We start from the raw sequence: 17,600 nt of genomic DNA, 5'->3' as shown, positions 1-17,600 counted from the left end.
TTCGTGTGGGTTTTTTCATGGTTTTGATCACAGCATTTAATTTCTTCATTTGACCAGTACCAAGTTGGTATGACCACCACTAATTTGCACTAGTTTTTATTTATTTATTGTTTCGAATTCACTGTGCAATTGGATATTGGTGATTTGATTTACCAGGTATCTAACAGGTGGCTCGTAAACTTTCAGCTATACAAATCATGATATTAAGCTGAGAGGTGAAAAGTTTAGGATATGGTTGATGACAATACAACTTGGTTGCAGGGAGGAAGTGAAACAGAGTGCCTTACCATGCCCAGAGAACTATGTCTAACAAGATGAGCAGCTTGCTGCCGTGTAGTCTGCTCACTTGACTGTGCTCTTGTTTTCTGATTAAAATTGTTCACAAAAAGTGTCATCTTGAAGATTTTGTGTGTCTAGAAATGAAGTTTTCTGTGCATTTCAAGTGCCTGTTTTTATGCCAATTTAAAGTGCATATGAGGCAACAGTGAAAGCCTTCTCTCTATCTCAAGAGCAGACACAGCATAACTGATGAGAGTGTAGTCCATATTTCTGGCCCAGATGTCTTTATAGAAGAGGAATCATGGGTGTAAAATCGAGACAACTTCATGATGGAATCTTGTTTGACTGATACCTTTTCTGATAAGAACTTGTTTAAGGAGAAATGTGTTGATCGCATGTTTAATTTGTTTAGAGGTTGATTATTTACCCCCTACATTTGCTTAAATTTTATGTGATTTCCACGTTGTAGATGTTTTTATTAAAGTTTGTAGGTGCAGTATGATGGAAAGCACATTTAACATATGGTGTGTCTTGAGCATTTTTCTGAAATTAGTGCAGTTCATAGTAGGTCTCTGCACCAAGTATGTTCTCACAGGAGTTACACACTGGAAAATGTTCCATAAAATTTACATTTTCTGATCAGAGAGTTCTTGCTCCATTCTTCCTGTTCTGCTTCTTACGGCATTTTCTTAAAATTGTCGTTTCTTTAAAATTATTTTATGTTGAAATCCCTCATGGATAAAGAGTATTTGAAAATTTCAATAATGCTGATGTACTTTAAAGATAAATGCCATTTAGTTTTGCTTGATTCAGAGTCTCTCTGTTCTGGTAGGAGTTTCACTGGGGGAATGCCATTCAAAGGAATTGAATGTGAAGATGTACTTAGTGCATCCTGCTGTCTTGGACAGGTAAATTTCCTGAACATATTAAGAGTGCATGTCTTACAAATGTCTTAGCATTTGCTTTGCAGATGTGTCTTCTTAGGAAGGCTTAAAAGAGAATCGTAAACTGCCTGATTATTTTAGATGTATTTCCCTAGTGAAACTACCACTTGTTAGGTATTCACATGCTGAAGGATTAAATTACCTGTACTTTCCTTGTTCTCCATCACTTAGGACAAAAAATAGCAAGAAACCCTACTTGCAGAAATGCTGGAATCTGAATGAGTTATTTTCAGCAGAGATAGTTATGATCTCCACTGATTTAAATTATGAGCAATGACAACTCATATCAATATTTTCTCCTCAATAGGAGTTGGAATTACAGGCTTTTTTTGTTGTTCCTCTTTGGAAAGCAGCATTCTGCTTCATCAGGAATCCCTTCCTGCTGAGCTAGTTGTCGGAACAAGTCTTCTACTTCGAAAATGTGAATGTGAGTCAGTATCAACTGGGTGGTGGCAGAGATGTGTGGAATGCTGGAACTTCCAGTCTTTGCTCCTTGGATGAATGCACTTGGTTCGCTAGCTCCTTGGTACTGTCCCCCTTACTCTCAGGGCAACCTGCTCCAGAGAAAGGGAATGGGGATCCTCACTGGCTGTGTCATCATATGCAGTATGGTGTAAACCCCTAGTAACAAGATGGGTAGATAGTTCGTTCATCCTACGTTGCCCTTCCATATAGGGTGCTGCAATATGGAAGTTTTCAGTTGGTGCTTCAGTAGGACTGTGGCATTGCCTTCTCAAGCATGAGGAAGTTACGAGTTTGAAACTGGAACTTGATAAAGACCACCAAGGAACATGAAACATTTACTTATCCTCAGAAAGAATTAACAGGTATCATACTTGCCTTGGTTTAAATGTGAGGATTTATTTGAATTTCTGTCTTTACAAGGATTCAAAATTGAAGCTTGATTATATCATTGCCGCAAAATTCACTGTACTGTTCTTTCATCTCTTTCAAGGATGTTAAAATTATGCTTCTGTATTGGCTTAAAAGGGGTAGTATTTTTGTCTATTATTTCAAATACTAAAATCTGTTACGTTAATCTACGGAAATTGCATCTGAGTATTGCTCCTGTTCATGGTACAACAGCATATTTGCAACAGAAGATGAGTTAAAATGTTGTTTCCTTTAAATAAATACCTGACTGCTGTTCACGATGTATTGTGAAATTGCTGGGTAGGTAGAAGAGATGAAGGATTGAAGGCGAAACATGACAAAGTTTTCAAACACTCTAAGAATTCTTGTAATCAGACCTAACAAATCCATCAAATAGATCAGTGTGCTTATTCCTCATATTATCTTTTGGGAAGCAAACACGATCAAGTGTGATTATCAATGAATCAGACAGGCTATGGGCTCCACCTTTCATAACCTGCAGGGCTGAGTCAGGTTAAGCAAAGGAAACCAGAGGCGAAAAGAAATGGTAGCCTTGTTCCTGATGGAGAAAGACTGATTTGTGAGCTCCAGACGAATTTGGAAGAAAATAAACTTGAGTTCAGCAAGTTTATTGATCAGCTTTATGTAGTTCATTAAAACCTGCAACAACACAACACTTACTAGGAAACGTAGTTTTCTTGTCAGAACGTTGTGTGTTGCCACTGATTGTCGTGTTTTCTGCAAGCTTCAAGATTGAAGAGTACAACTTTTAGGTGTAACTGAAAGTCTGTCGCAATCTTCACAGTTCTCAACTCTGATAGCATACCAGCTTCTTGGTGATTAACATTTGAAGCATACTGCTCCAGAGTAAGCACTTTAGCCATAATACAGGGAGTGGATAGAATAGGGTATGTGGACTACTAGATGCCTGTAGCTCTTTCTGAGTCTTCCTGTTTGTGTATTTGCAGATGAAAGTGAAGTGCAGGGAGGGGTCAGAAATAGACATTGGCATTCTATTTTGTAATGGGAAAATGATTTTAGCATTTATTTTGTGGTAAGGTTTCTAAAAAGAGCATCAGAACCCCCTTTTGAAAGCCTTATGTATGTAAATTTTAAAAGCATAGTTTCTTTTAAATTCAACTGCTAGATATTTTCAGCTTGTCCATGAAATGTTGCCTCCTTAATATTTTTTCAGGGCAGTTAAGGCCACCTCAAGTCAAACTGAGAACAAATTTTTACTCTCAACTGTTTTTCCTTTGATTAATTTTTTGTGATGTATACATTGAAACTACTGATCTGTGGTATTTCTTGCTGACTTGTTCTCCTGCCACCCCTGAGAAACAGAGTATAAATGAACTTGTGATGTAAATAAATAGAGAATTTTCTTCATCCAGTTAAATTAAAACTGCACACTAGAACCACTGTATGCATATAGTTACAAGGGCAGGCTCAGACTGGATTCTGCCATTTTCAGCAGATACAGAACTGTGGTCAGACTCTTTGATGAGGTGTGTGAGGGTAGAAATTGAGTAGTTAGAGACTGGTGATTGTGCATGTGCTGTTGTGTTTCAGCAGTGATGGGAAAGATTAAAATTGGAAATTCTGACCTAATTGCAGCTAGGAGATAGATGCAAAATACTAAACTCTGAACCATAGGGTGATGCCACAGGTTTATAAGCTTAAAACATTTTTTTTCCTGTGTTTCTGACTATAAAGTCAGATCCTTCAGCTGGTGGAGAGTGATGAAAATATCTCAGCCCTATGTAATGAGGACATATTTCACAAAAAAAGTGTTGCAGTGAAATGCTGAGGATTGCTTGTAGGTGAAGGCATAGTACCTTATAGAGGACTTCAAAGCTCTACTGATGGAAACAACATTTCCTGTGGCAGTGTCCTTTTACTTGTTTCTGTCTGATTTTTCAGCAAATGTTTCCTGCTGCCTTTGAGGAAGGGAAATTGAAGCCAGTCTTTGCCATTTCAAGTTCCACTTGCAACCTTTTTTCTGGATGCTCTGCAGTTTCTGGTGTCAGGGTGGGGCAGGATGCACCTTGGTGGCAACCTGAGAAACTGAAGAACTATGGTAATCTCCAGGCTGTTCATTTGTTTGCCTACTTGCTGATAAAAGTTGATATTTACAAAAAACATTGACTTCATCAGGTGGCAGGCTTGATGCATGTTTGTATGTCACCTTACTTGACTTGCTTTTTATTGTCTTAAACATGAATGATTCAATATGTATCCTTTCTTTCTGAGTTGAGCTTCATGTGATTCTTCAGACATTAAATAAGAGCTGTGTCTTATCAGTTCACTTCAGCAGCCCACTGAGTGGTACGTACATTAGAAAATTGATTTTGAAAAGCCTGCCACTCCAGTTTATTGCTTGTGTTGCTGTTTGCAGGATTTTGTGCAAAATAGGCATGTAAATTAACTTACAGAGGCTGACTATCATGTTTTCAGTACTTTAAGAGCTTAACTGGGTTATTTGAAAAGAAATTTGGTAAGGAAGTGAGGTAGACAATGGACCCGTGATTATTTGGCACTCTGATGACCCTGCTTACATCCAACTCATACATAAACATCAGCAGTTGGCTTAGCAAAGAATAATTTTTTGTTCAGTCTCCTTTGTATCTAGAACTTTTCCCTCCACTTCCTTTGACTAGGCTCTTTGAGTCTTGGTTTCCAAACACCATTTCTTTAGGGCTGAGGAGAAATTTGATATTCAGGGCTTGCAGTATTTCCTCTAGTTCCATAGAACTGGAGTAAGCACTTCCAGACAACAGTCTGTGATTAAAACAAAACACATTCTTCTTTATGAATGAAGAGTTAATTTTCTGTGAAATACTAAGATTAGCTTTTTTCTTGCTTTATTCAGAATCACAATATGTTTCATACAGTGTAATAATGTTTTTTGTTCTCACTAATTTGTGAAATGCTTGTTTAGGGTGTTTGCATGTGTTCTTGGTAAGCACTTAATAAACTAGATTGATCTTTTTGGCAAAGGCTGCATTGTGTAGAACAAATTAAACCTGAAATAACAGTTGTTTCAGATTATTTTTCTGAAAGCGTAATTGCATATATTCTTCTTCCTAGTGGCTGCTGAAATGGGTTTCCCAATAATGTTTTATTATTCTGTTTTATTTCAACAATACATATATAGTAGGTTTTTTTCCATTCCACTGACAAACCTAGAGCCTCCAGTGGTAATTCTTTACCAGCAATTTTTTTATAATTGTAATAACCATGGAACTTTGTGAAATATAGTGGAAATATTTTCCTGAAGCTTATATACTATAAATAAAATCCCAATTCTCTCTTTTTTTTTTTTTTACAGAATCATTTAGATTTTTTCCAGAAAAAGGGGAATACTAATAGATATTTTTTAAGCAACAAATTTTTTCTGAACTCCCTATCTATGAGGATGTTTCTGAGTACTTCAGTATCTGGAGTTTATATGACTCTTGCTTCTCTTTTCATCTCCATCAGTGCTAAGTATTTGGACATATGCTAAAATGCTAATTAAGGCACTTAAACACATTTCCATATTTTACCATGTGCTTATGTCCTGTTTTAGCTGTTTGTGACAAGGGTAAATGGAATTAAACCACCATATTGTAATTCTGAAAGGGATTTAGGAGTCAGATGGTCCATCACATGCTCCCCTTCACCTACAACTGATAGCTGTTGAGCTGTGGTTGTACCCCAAAGTCCAGTTTTGCTGAGCCCTCTTAATGGACTGGGTTATCTTACCTTGTGGAACCAGAGGTATAGTCTTGTCCATAGACTTATCTTTGAACATTTTCCAGAATCCTTTATAGGCACTTATGAACTTAAGGGGTCAGATTTTTAGGTGTGTTTAGGAAACTAAGTATCATTTAACTTATCAGCTTTGATCAAAAAGATTTTGTTGTCTGAACTGGGGACCTTAGCTGTTACTCTTGTGTTGTATCCCTGAGATAATGCTGAGGCACTGTTAACTGATACAAGTTCTCATTCCTTTACTAGGATCAGATTCTGGCACAATGATTTAAGTATCGTCTCTTTTTAAAAATGATGCCACATAAGTAACTATGAAAAGAGATCAGAACTTTTAAAATACTGTGGTGTAGGTCTCTCCCAAAGGATGGACACAAGTACAAACTTGTATTGCATCAGTAAAAAGACAATTCCAGCCCAAGTCTTCTGTTTCTGAGTCTGCTTCATCTTTTCTGGTTCTGCGCTTGTGTGCTTTTATGCAAAACCAAACATCTTTTGGTTTAGGGAAAGTAGTAATAGAAGTGTCTTAGTGGGTTAGCAGATTTGACAAACTGTGGCAGCAAAAGCTATCTTTTTTATATTTTGGCATGAAGAGTCTCCCTTTTATTGTGCCATTATTGCTATTTCAGAGCATCGTGCTGTATCCACAGGCAATAATTTAGCAGTTGTTTATCAGGAGCTTTCATGAAGCTTTGAATAGTATTATAACATTCAGTAACACTAGCAAAAGCATTTCAGAATCTGTGCCAGTTTACATGGGATATCCGTGAATGTAGTTGTTCAAGGATGCATGACCCACATAACCTATAAATGTGATTGGAAGTTACACTGCTGGCATAGGCTGATGGATAGCAGAACAGAACCCTGATTAACCATGTAATTCACAGGCTGGGAATATATTGTCCTAAGAAACATTCGTTAGATGCAATCAGAGTTTCAGGCGGTCAGATGAAATTAAAATATGCTGTTTGCTTTCCTCCATCCCCTCTCCCCTTGTGTTTCTTCTTAGGTAGCCCTCTTATTTATTTATTTACTTATTTATTTTATTTCCAGAGCTGGAAAATACTACTTTGATGAATCTGTTCCTCACGCTAAAGCTGTCTGTCTGTTCTTCATCAGAAAGCAGGTCGCAGTTCAGTGAGCAGAAGAAAAGATTTTAATAGAAGCTCTGCCAAGGGCTGTAATGCATCATTTTAGAGCCCTAATTACATTACAATGACAAATATCAATGGTGACAACAGCAATAACCTACATCCTTTAATGGCTATGCTGGAAAAGGAGTTTGGGCGCTGCGCCATCAGATTAGACTTGGTTTCAAAACATAGGCCATTAGAAGTGTGTGTGTCCACAGTATTATTGGCTGATAACTGAAGCCCGGTGGAAGGGCCTGTAAATAAATGAAGCCTCTCTAAAGCCTAGTCCCATGGGAAAAAAGAGGTAAAATTAGATGATTGTGGAAGCAGCCGTGTTTCTGAGGCAACTTCGGCTTTTCATGTGAGGAACTGAATGACTGATTTTATGAAATCATGCTTTTTCCTTCTCCTGCCAGTTAAACTGATCATGAAAAGCCCATTGACCTGATGTCTAAGAGAAAAAAGAGACCCTAAATTGGTTATGAAATGTAAGGTTTTAAATATCTGTATGAGTGTAGAAATGTGGAGTTGTTCTTTACTTTGTGTCAGAGTTTGTACCTTATGCAAAGAAGAGTGAGTTTCCAGGCCCCCACCAGGGGAGTGGAATAGGTCTACTGAGATGCTGACCTGTGTGAGCAGTATAAACCTTCAGGTTTTAGGGCAGCATCGCAAGAAACCCACTCAACTAGCTTCTGGAGGCTAACTGCTTTCTCTTGTACATTTTGCGGAAGACAATCAAGCCTATTGCTGTGGCATCTCCCACAGTTAATTGCAGAAACAGTTGCAGTGTCGAAACAGGCTGTACTTCGTATTTACTATGTGAAAATGTCTGGTGTAAGACTTTCCTTGGTACAGAATGTGTAATGCCCTTCCTATCATTTGTGCATGTACACAGTGTTTTGCTTCATGCCTTTGGCCTGCCTGTGGTCTCCAAAGGCAGGCAATCTCTGTCTTGGTCATGCTGTGCCTCTGCAGTCTGCTGCTCAGTTGGGCTGTTTCCTTGCTGCCTGAGTGTTGAGGGTGATAAAATGTATGCACGACCGTGCAACTGGGGACACTCACTATTAGGGGAAAAGAAGACTGTTTTAATAAGGAAAAATTGTAAGCACTTTGGTGTAGCAAGGGCTTCTTGGCTTTGTTGTGACTGGCGTAGTGGGCCCCTTGTCTAGCTCAGAAATGTTGCTGGGGAATGTTTCCACATCACTTGAAGCTGTTTTAGCAAGTTTTTTTTCTTCTCCATAGGCTGAGCTGGGTGCTGTCTCCATCAGCTCACTTCCCTGCATACAGCATGAAAGGACTCTCTTTTCTGCACTCCAGCGGGATTGATATCAAGAGATTTATTGCAATTGTGTAACTGTTCATATTCAGTCACCTGTTTTCAGTTACTTACAGCTTTTTGGAAAACTCTTTTTCGCTTAACGTTTCCCAGATTCAGAATCTGCCAGAGGTGTATTTTTGTATAAATATTGAGCAAATATGTTTCATCCACTTTTTGGCCACAAGAGCAGTAGAAGAGAGACGTACTTCTGTTAGGGAAGGGGGAGAGAAATGATCAAAAGGAAAACATCATAGCTGAAATAACTTGAAATAGCTATGGTCGAGTACCTTAACTGAGAAGAAATGCCTTAGAGTGAATTGAATAAAATTATTTTTGTTGACTAAGCTATATTCTAGCTGAACTGTAATTTATGGGTTTGATGGAGAAGCCAGTGAAGTTTTACAGCCTGTGTTACCCAGGAGGTCAGATAAGACAATTGTAACAGTCCCTTCTGGCCTTAAAATCTATGAATCTTCAAGCCTTTTAAAATTAGATGCTGAGCTCCTGCATGGCACTTCGAGCCGGTTTTGTTCTCATTTTCTTAGCAGTGCAGTAAGGTATCCAGCTAATGTGGCTGAGGTGGAAGACTGGTTTTCCAGAGGCTCCCCCCAGGAGCTGTGCAGAAGGTGGGTAAGGTTGTGACGGGCATTTTAAAGGTAGGTAGGAGGAGTTGTTTTGCAGCAGAAAAAAGCATGATGTGCCCTTTTTTACTATGGCATATATGTGAGTTAAATGGCAGGTCAGAGGGGCTTCAGCTTATGCCAAGGCAGGGGCACTTTGGAATTTTCTGCTCATATGGAAAAGCCTTGAAGAACAGAATGTGTAGTTTTCTGTTTGACTTTAAAGCACTTGGGAGATTCCTTTAAAAAATAGCAGTGTGACTGGAGCCCAAAATTTGGAAATTACTAGATTAATGATGCTTAAACCACTACAGCTCCAGTACTCGACAGCTGTGCCTGGTATTACAGTCTAAATTCTGTAATAAAATGTTTTTTTCTCAAGTAATGCTGTATTGGATTGTGCAGCCTCTCTGGCTGAGGCTTAGATGCACACAACTTGTCACTTCCAGTACTGCTTTGTGTAACTAGCAGTTCATAAATTTCCATGTCAACTAGTGTAGTGAACACTGTCTGTTTAAAGGAATATTTAAGTTTTACATTGTGGGATATCTGATATTATAGGTATGTAGAGAACTTTGAAATTTGCAGATAATTTAGCTTTGTGGTGAACTGAACATATTCTGAAGTGTCCTATAAGGTACCTGTGTTGGTGAATAAATAGAAAAGGAGTAGTAGACGAATCTAAAACATATATTAAAATGCGTAAGTGTTTTAACAAGATGAGGACTTGCATAAACAGCGCAGGCCAGTGAGAAGATACAAGGATAGTGTAGCATAGAAATTGCTGTATAAATAATCTGTGGGAGTCTAGATGGATTTCAGAGAAATTAAGTTGTTGTATTTGCAAAATAGCATTAGTAATTTGTATGTATCACACAGTATGCACAAGGGGGCAGAGTTAGTTTCATATGTACTCTTACCTCTTGCAAACCATGTCTGTTAAGGTTAAGTAACTGTGTAACTATAATATTCCTCGAACCCAGATTTATTTTATGGGACCTTCTGGCTTTTTTTACTGCTACTTCTGAGCCTTTCTGTTCTATAGATTCTTTCCTAAGTGTTTGCTATTTAAAAGACAGCATAGCAAAAAGGCTGGAAGGTCTGCTGTTAAAAGAAGGAAGGCTAAATTGCACAAGTTTGTATCTCTTCATCATACGGTTAGTGACTTTGCAAGAGGAAGAGCATTCTGTCCTACTGTATAATGAAGAATTGATCCTGGTTAGAATTTATTATAAGAAAGTTATGATATATTGTAGGGAAGTCTGTGTTGCTTAAAATATTCTGGGTTTGGAGCTGTAATTCTTGTGTTATCTCAGCAAATCTTCCCTGTGTCTATTGAGATTTGCAGATTAAATACACAGAATAAGAATTAATCTTCAGCATGAAAATACAGAATTGTATATTATTAATTTCTGATCACAATTGCAACATGAAAGTATCTGCTATTAACCTTGGGTTTGATAAAAGCATAAGTGTGATACAAGACTGCAGTTTCTCTTTCTGAAATATGTGGTAGAATGATTATTAGTGAAGTTGTATATTACAATGCTAGTGTTCTCATGATATGCACTGTTAGCAGTAAATGGTTTATTTGTTCCCTTTGCTTACAGCAGCAGTGCTGTAATTGCAAACGATCCTTGCTTTTGCATTGTAGGAGAGAGTTCAGTTTGATGCCCAGAATTTTGTTTATCTTTTTTGTTACATCTCCTAAAGGTTTTGTTCCTTAAATGCCTGTGACTGTGTAATCAAAATTAATTAGTCTTTGTTCTAAACAGTGTTTTTTAAGAGGACCTTTTAAGCCAGAAATTACTAGCTTCCTAAATATTTTTTAATTGATGTCCAAATACTTTTATTATTTTGATAACATGTCCTGGCCAGAGGATTACCAGAGATGAAAAAAAATAAAATGTCTCTTTAGTGTTCATGGGTGACAATTGCATTTTAGAATTTACATAATTGAACCTCTTTTTTCTTGTCACTTGCAGGCAGAAATTGTCAAGAGGCTGAATGCTATATGTGCACAAGTCATTCCCTTCCTGTCCCAAGAGGTAGGTAGTCATTTGTACCACTTCTGATGTAAACGATTGCCTCATCGTATCTATTAGGAAAGTGGAACTTTGCATTGACATGGTTTCCTTATGAATCTCTTGGTACTTGCAGATGACTTTCCACTGCGTTGTTATCACTGTAACTTCATTATCTTCTCAAAGCCTATTATAATGTTATTTAAATATATTTATGAAATTGAATGTGTTGTAGTGTGATAAGCAAAATTTTAGTTGTTTAAATATTTTTCTTTAATGTGCAGTACAGATTTTCTTGCAATTATGATTTTATGGGTCTGAAATCAGAGGACAGCTTGCAAAAATGATAGAAAGACATAATTTGTGCTATATCCTTGGCAATGAGCATTAAAGTTTGGCAGAAACTTCTATTTTGGTACAAGTAGTGATGTTCAACACAGTAGGCATAGAAATGCAGCTTTTTTTCTGCCTTTTTTCTCTCTGCATCCCCCAGATTACTTACTAGCTTAAATACTTTTATGTTTTTTTTGTGTATTTGGGGAATATAAACAGAAGATTGAAACTCGCTGTGAGCTAATTTCTCTAAGCACTAATTTTTCCCAAATTAGGATTGGTATTTGACTGGTATTATTGTGAGTGCATTGTAGATATTGAGGGGCACTGGGCTTTGGGGGAGTTGGTGGGAGCTAGCAAGGAGCTTTAGAACAACTGGCACGTGTGAAATAAAAGGAAGGTACGGCTCATTAAAGGAGGCTTTGGTTGGATAATAGCTTCCCCTGTCCACCCTGCTGGAGGAAAGGAACTGGAAACTGGGGTCTGCTGGTGCAAGTTGGCATACATCTATTTAGCACATGGTTTCATTTCAATTGTACGATCTGTAGCTGGGAAGACAAAGCTGGAAGGCGTATTTTTGTGCATTACATCTGTAAAACATCATGTCTGAGAATACAATGCAACTATTTCTGCTACCTTTTCAGCTGTTCCATAAAATACCATTGCTTTTCAAGAGAGCTGCTCAACCTGCTGCAAACGAAGCTGTGTGCAGCTAATGCGCTGCCTGTGTGTACGTGTGTGTGTATCTGTGTGTATTTCAAATGAGAATAATGCTATCAAAAGTAGAACCTAACAGTGTTCAGGACTGCCACTGTACTCTCTGCTTATTAAGATGGATTTGTGGAAATTAAATGATGTGTAATATTCCAACTATATTGCTGGGGGACTAGAATTCAAGTCCTGCATGGATCTGAAACAAGTATCTGTTTTGCTCTTTTACTGCTTCAAAATCTCTATTCATGTAGTTACACAGTTTCATCTGCTGTGCAGAGGTAGCACATCATATATAGATAGTAGGGAGGGATTGAAAGGGGAAGCATAAAGAAACTTTTCATGTGTCTTGACAGTGCATTTGATAGTGACAGTTTTCATGTTGGGCTTAGGAAAATCTTGGTAGTTGTTTGACCTATGTTAGTAGGTCATATTTAAATCAGTGTATATTGGCATATGCTGAGTGTCAAAAGAGAACCGGTCTTCAGATTTGAGTACTCTGTTAGTCTTGGCTTCTGACTAATTTGTGTCTTTAGAAAGTGAGTGTCTTAATGGAATTCTCTTTATTTCATCATCTAGATTAATTGAGGATTGAATGCAGCATGCTTTTGCTGTTCATGCATTTTGCATACAGTCTAATTGTGGAATAGTGGCTGAAAAATGTGATCAGGCTCCTTTGTATTGTGCCTGAGGGAAAAATGAACAAAATACAGTGGTTGCATGCACTGATGGTAACATTTTTGCCTCATAATCGCACCAGGTTAACTTGTCTTATTGCTTGTTAACTTTCTAAGGAATCAATGGCTTGTGATAACTCACTTAAAAGTAAGAAATTGTGGGCAAAATCGCTAGAAATCTTGAGAATAGGATGCAATTATAATACATCACCCTACTGTGTACTACTGTCTGCTTTGTTTCAGGGATAAATCCAGTAAAGTATACAGTAAAATCTTCAAGCTTCAGTCAGTTTTCCTGTGCTGTAAATCGTCTAAGCATATATTGAAAACAAAGTTCCTAACCTGCCTAAATATGCAGTCAAGTGGTACCTTGTTTTTATATTGACTCCACCTTAGACAGACTGTAAAAAACAGCACCAAGAAATACAAGCTTCTCATTTTGATAGGAAAGAGTGACTTTGTGGTCGAGAGATGAGATGGACCTCAGGGGCAATGTGTGTTTGATTTCTGCTGTGGTTTTGGGCTTCCTGTGTTGCAACAGTAATTTTCCATCTGTAGTGATGTTATGAGGTACCAGAGTACTCAAAATAGTTCCTATTGCATAAGGTGAAAAGGATGCCTTTAAGGATGTAGGTAAATACTTGGAGGTTGTCACTCAGTTAACTTAGTTTGATCTGCTGCAGCTGGTATAAATGGCTCACATTATTGAATGATCTAGCCAGTAAGATGCAATTAATTTTGTGTCTGAAGCCATAGACAGTGCCTCTGCTAATTTACGTTTCTCAACTGAATTTACCAGCTGCAGCAGAGTGAGACACTTCACCCTGTGACTTTCAAGGTGGGACTGGTTCCTGTCTGCTCAAGGTGCTATGTGTGGCTGCTTGCAACCCGTGGCAATTATTGTGAGCTGTCAAGTGCTGAACGACCTCGTGTACTGGATAGTGGTATTTGTTCAGTGTGTCTGGAGATACTCATATATCACAGTTATCTTCTTTTCAGTAAGTATTGCCTGTGTTTATATTCATGAGACACACACAAGCTGGCTGATGTACAGCTAGCACTGTAGTTGTGGCAACTTGAAGCTCAGCACAACCTGCAAAAGCTGTTTAAGAAGCCAGATAGATGTTCATAGTATTGATCCCTGTCAACTTCCTTGCCACAATGTAAGAATTACGTAGGCTGGAGAAGGCTCTAATAAACTATTCTTGGAAGGTGCACTTTCCCTTTCAGCTGCCAGTGAAGTAGCTAATAATAAGCTAGATGGGTTATTTTTTAACAGGGATCTTCAGTTTCCTGTGCACATTAAGGTGGTCAAATATACTTAGCAGTACAATACAATGCCAAGCACTGGCATGCATACATGCAAACAAACATCAGAAGGAAATGCTGCATGCAGTTGTCTTCTTTCAAACATAATATTAGTTGATTATTTTCCTTTTATGAGATTGATGTGGTTCATAATGTGCTTGCTGTTCTTTGTACATACTTTCCCTGGAGGTGCTTCTAAAGTTCAGTAAATTTGGATGAGGAGTGTGAGATCCATTATATAGAAGCAGAGCAGGAGTTCTTATGTGCTGTTCAAAAAGAAGTAGGTTTTGTTCTGAGATGTGAGATGCTGAGAAGACAAAATTATTTGCCTCCATCTTAAACTTGCCCCAGACTAGAGTTTAGATAGTAAGTACAAGGAAATTGTCAGTGATTTGTAATCCTCCTGCCATGGAAGGCATCTCATTAGCAATTTAGGCATGTATTGCTAATAATGTTCTTCCGTTTTTGTAAAGTGGTTATTATATCTTGTCTGAGTTATGGTGCCTGCATGCAGTGACCCAGCTTGTCCCTTTTAGAATTCAAAGTGTGTGCTGTACTCCACAGAAAATGTGTATTTACTCCCCAATTCTCACTAGCATTTTTGGCACAGCCTTGTTCCATTATGCTGTCTCTAGATCAGGCTTTTCAGAAGGGTAGTGCTGCAGTTCTTAAGCAAGACCTGTACTTCCTCTAAAGAGATAACAGACCAGCAAAATAATCTGAGTAAAGCATAGCAAAGCTTGTTTGATTCTTCAAAGTGTATTGTTCAGTAAGTTTTGCTTTGGATGTTGATAGCAGTGCTGAGGACAGGCTGTAATTAGGTGTTCTTAACACCAGTGTTGGTATGTGCATACTTGGGGGATTTTGGTGCTCAGTTGCTGCCAGCACAGCTCACCTATCATTGGGAGTTGGGGAAGCTCTGACATGGCATAAAAAGCTTGGATATTTTCCCCCATGCTGCAGTACCTGTGCATGAACCAGGGCTAGGTGATGACTGTGGTGAGACAATGTGATGGTGAAAAAGCCTACATCCTTCTTGTGGTCTCTGTAGCTGTTGCTACCCGCTGTGAGACTGAAAGGAGGTGGTTTTCCAACACAAGACAACTGCAGACACATCAGTTGTTACAGAAGGCAAAGAGGGGAGAAGAGAAAAGGGAAGTTAGAAAGGAGAAACAGTACTAGTCTGGGTGACACCTGAGGCAGGGTATTGAGCTCATCACTCTGGCCTGTTAAATGCAGTGCAAAATACTGTTTTCTCGCAACTGAAAAAAGCCAGGTCTGTCATTTGCTTGTGTGCACGGAGGAAGGCTAGCATTAGATGTGTGTGAAAGTTGCAACCCTGTGTCTATACTTGATTGGGAAAAAAGTAACCCTTTTTTGTTGTTGCCATTTTTACTTGGCTGTAAATAGGTACATGATCGCTTGATGGGCAGGCTAATATATACTCTTGGTTTCAACATAATGCTGCTTGTTGGCTGGGGAAGGCGTTCAGGCACGCTGCTCAATTGGCCCCTGGGCTCCCTGCCCTTCACCTTCTTTTTGGGTTGCAGTGGGTCCCTGGAGCCCTGTCGGGCTCCTTCTCTGCATGGAGAGATCCCCACCCATTACTGGAGCCATGGCTGGTAACACAGAGCCACCAGCCCGCCCCAGTTTCAGAAAGGCTGTGAGCAGACGATGCAGCTCTTCCAACCTTCTATGGACTTCCCTGTGCCTTTATCCACTGGAATGCATGGTTTTCGCTTGTAACTCAAAATAGCCCCAGGGTCACTTGGGGCGGGGCCCCCCATGGGGTTTTAGGGAGCTAATCAGGAGTCTGCTTTGTTGCTGCAATGAGGTGGAGGTGATGGAGGGGCTAATTACAGGCCATCTATTTCCAGTCTTTTGCATACAATGCCACTGAAGATTAAATCAATGTTAAAGCAGGTAGCAAGAGAAGAGTTTTAATTTTCTCTACCTAATTTAGGTTCAGTGTTACTAGGCCCTTGCGTTTTCTCCTATCTGTGAAGGCTTGATCCCAAACTATTAGAATCAATGAAAGATGCCTTCTGTGGCTGCTCCAGCAGAAATCTGAATGTGATATTATGGTAGTATAACCCTTCACCTTCTCTTCCTCTCACCTAAGAGTGAAATAATATTTTTTCCAAATTCTTCTGAGAGCCATTCTTTCTGTGTTTGCTATAAGGGAACAGAAAACATTCCAACTCTTGTGGAGTTGACTTATTTTCCAAATCCTGGATGAAAATTGGAGTAATTTCTGCAGTAATTTTGGTGATTTTAGGCCAGCTTTTTGTAGGTCTCTTGGAAGTTTTTTTCCCCTGCCTGTTGCCCTGGGAACAGGATTTAAGTAAATGGGTGTTGGAAGAGAACACTCATGTACTAGAGCTTTCTGTACCTCAGTGCAAAAATCATTGCCTAGGAAATGGTAGAAAGAGAAGATGACTGCAAACATCCTAGTTAATGATTTTATTAAAAAAAAAAAAACCTAAATATTTTTAAAACTCTTTTTTGTTTTGCATTTTTTTGATTACTTGATGAAAAATTCCATGACCCATTTTGGGCGTGAATGATCTCCACCAGAAAGTGATGGTATAATTTTTATGATTACCCTATTGACATGTATAGACGTGTCACCAGGCTTTCAGCTATATAATCAATGAAAGCTGTACCTGTCCTTAACAAGTGATGACCTGGAGATGAAACCACAATGTCAGGAACTCGAGGCTGGAGTATCATGATTTTCTTTTTTTCTGGTTATCTGTGGTACTGATACACTGCATTATTTCCCCCCCCCCCGTGAATGCCAAGAACATGTTTGCTCACTTTCAGCCTGCTTTTTAGTCTTTATGTTGTCTTCTTATAAGTGGCGAATTTGGTTTACGTTGGCACTGTAGTTTTACAAAACTCTAAAGGAAACTGCTGTGATTCTATTTCCTTTGTTTGTTTGTTTGTCCTTCATTTAATTCTTCCTTGCTTAAAAACAAACAAACCTTAAATCCATTTTAGTCTTACTAGGAGTGTTTCTAAATTGCCTCCTTCATTATTTGCATTTTTCCACTTTTCATAGTTGAGGTCAGCATTTCTTACAGTGTCATGGTTTAGGAATGCTACTCCCTAATTTAGTACTCCCAGTAAAAAGAAAACCGTAAGCTGCTCCCCTCTTCTTCCCTCTCCCGTCCCTCCCTGCTCTTCTGTCTGTGGGAGACAGAAGGCAGAGATCACCGGTTGAAATAAGAACAATTACTGGAAACAGCAATGAGATAAGAAAACGATCAGTAACAGCAACAATACTAATAACAAAAATGTACAAAGAGAGGGTAATATACAAGCAAAAATGCTCACGTAGCCCAGGACAATGAAAACAATAGTGGACAGACCATCTGGCCACCCTACTTTTTCCTGACCACAAGCCACTTTTTCTCCCAGAAGCGAGTTCTTTACTTCCACCCCCAGCCAGGACATGAGATGGTACAGAATAACAACTGAGATCTGCCTACATGGGTCCAGGCTCCACCCCTCATGGCTACTGTGAAAAATTAATTCTGTCCTGGCCCAAACCAAGACAGTTATGGGTGGGTGGATTTATATGTTTGGTTTTCCTTGCCCTGAGGGCGTTTATGGGAGACAGTT

General features: G+C 38.8%; 1 protein-coding gene across 3 annotated transcripts in view; it reads left to right on the top strand.

Moving 5' to 3' along the window:
• The window catches only part of TLE4 (TLE family member 4, transcriptional corepressor), a 100,888-nt gene that overhangs the window by 19,453 nt on the left and 63,835 nt on the right, over positions 1 to 17,600 (top strand). For all 3 annotated transcript variants that reach the window (XM_051801408.1, XM_051801407.1, XM_051801406.1), the window contains exon 5: positions 10,906 to 10,968. In XM_051801408.1, coding sequence (XP_051657368.1) covers positions 10,906 to 10,968 — 63 coding nt within the window. The remainder of the gene's footprint in view (positions 1 to 10,905; positions 10,969 to 17,600) is intronic.

The sequence above is a fragment of the Manacus candei genome, unplaced genomic scaffold (genome assembly GCF_025592945.1).
Source record: "Manacus candei isolate 608988 ecotype Guabito, Panama unplaced genomic scaffold, ASM2559294v1 h1tg000051l, whole genome shotgun sequence".
NCBI lineage: Eukaryota > Metazoa > Chordata > Aves > Passeriformes > Pipridae > Manacus > Manacus candei.
The sequence above is the reverse complement of the archived record's forward strand: the minus strand, read 5'-3'. Positions and strand labels throughout refer to the sequence as shown.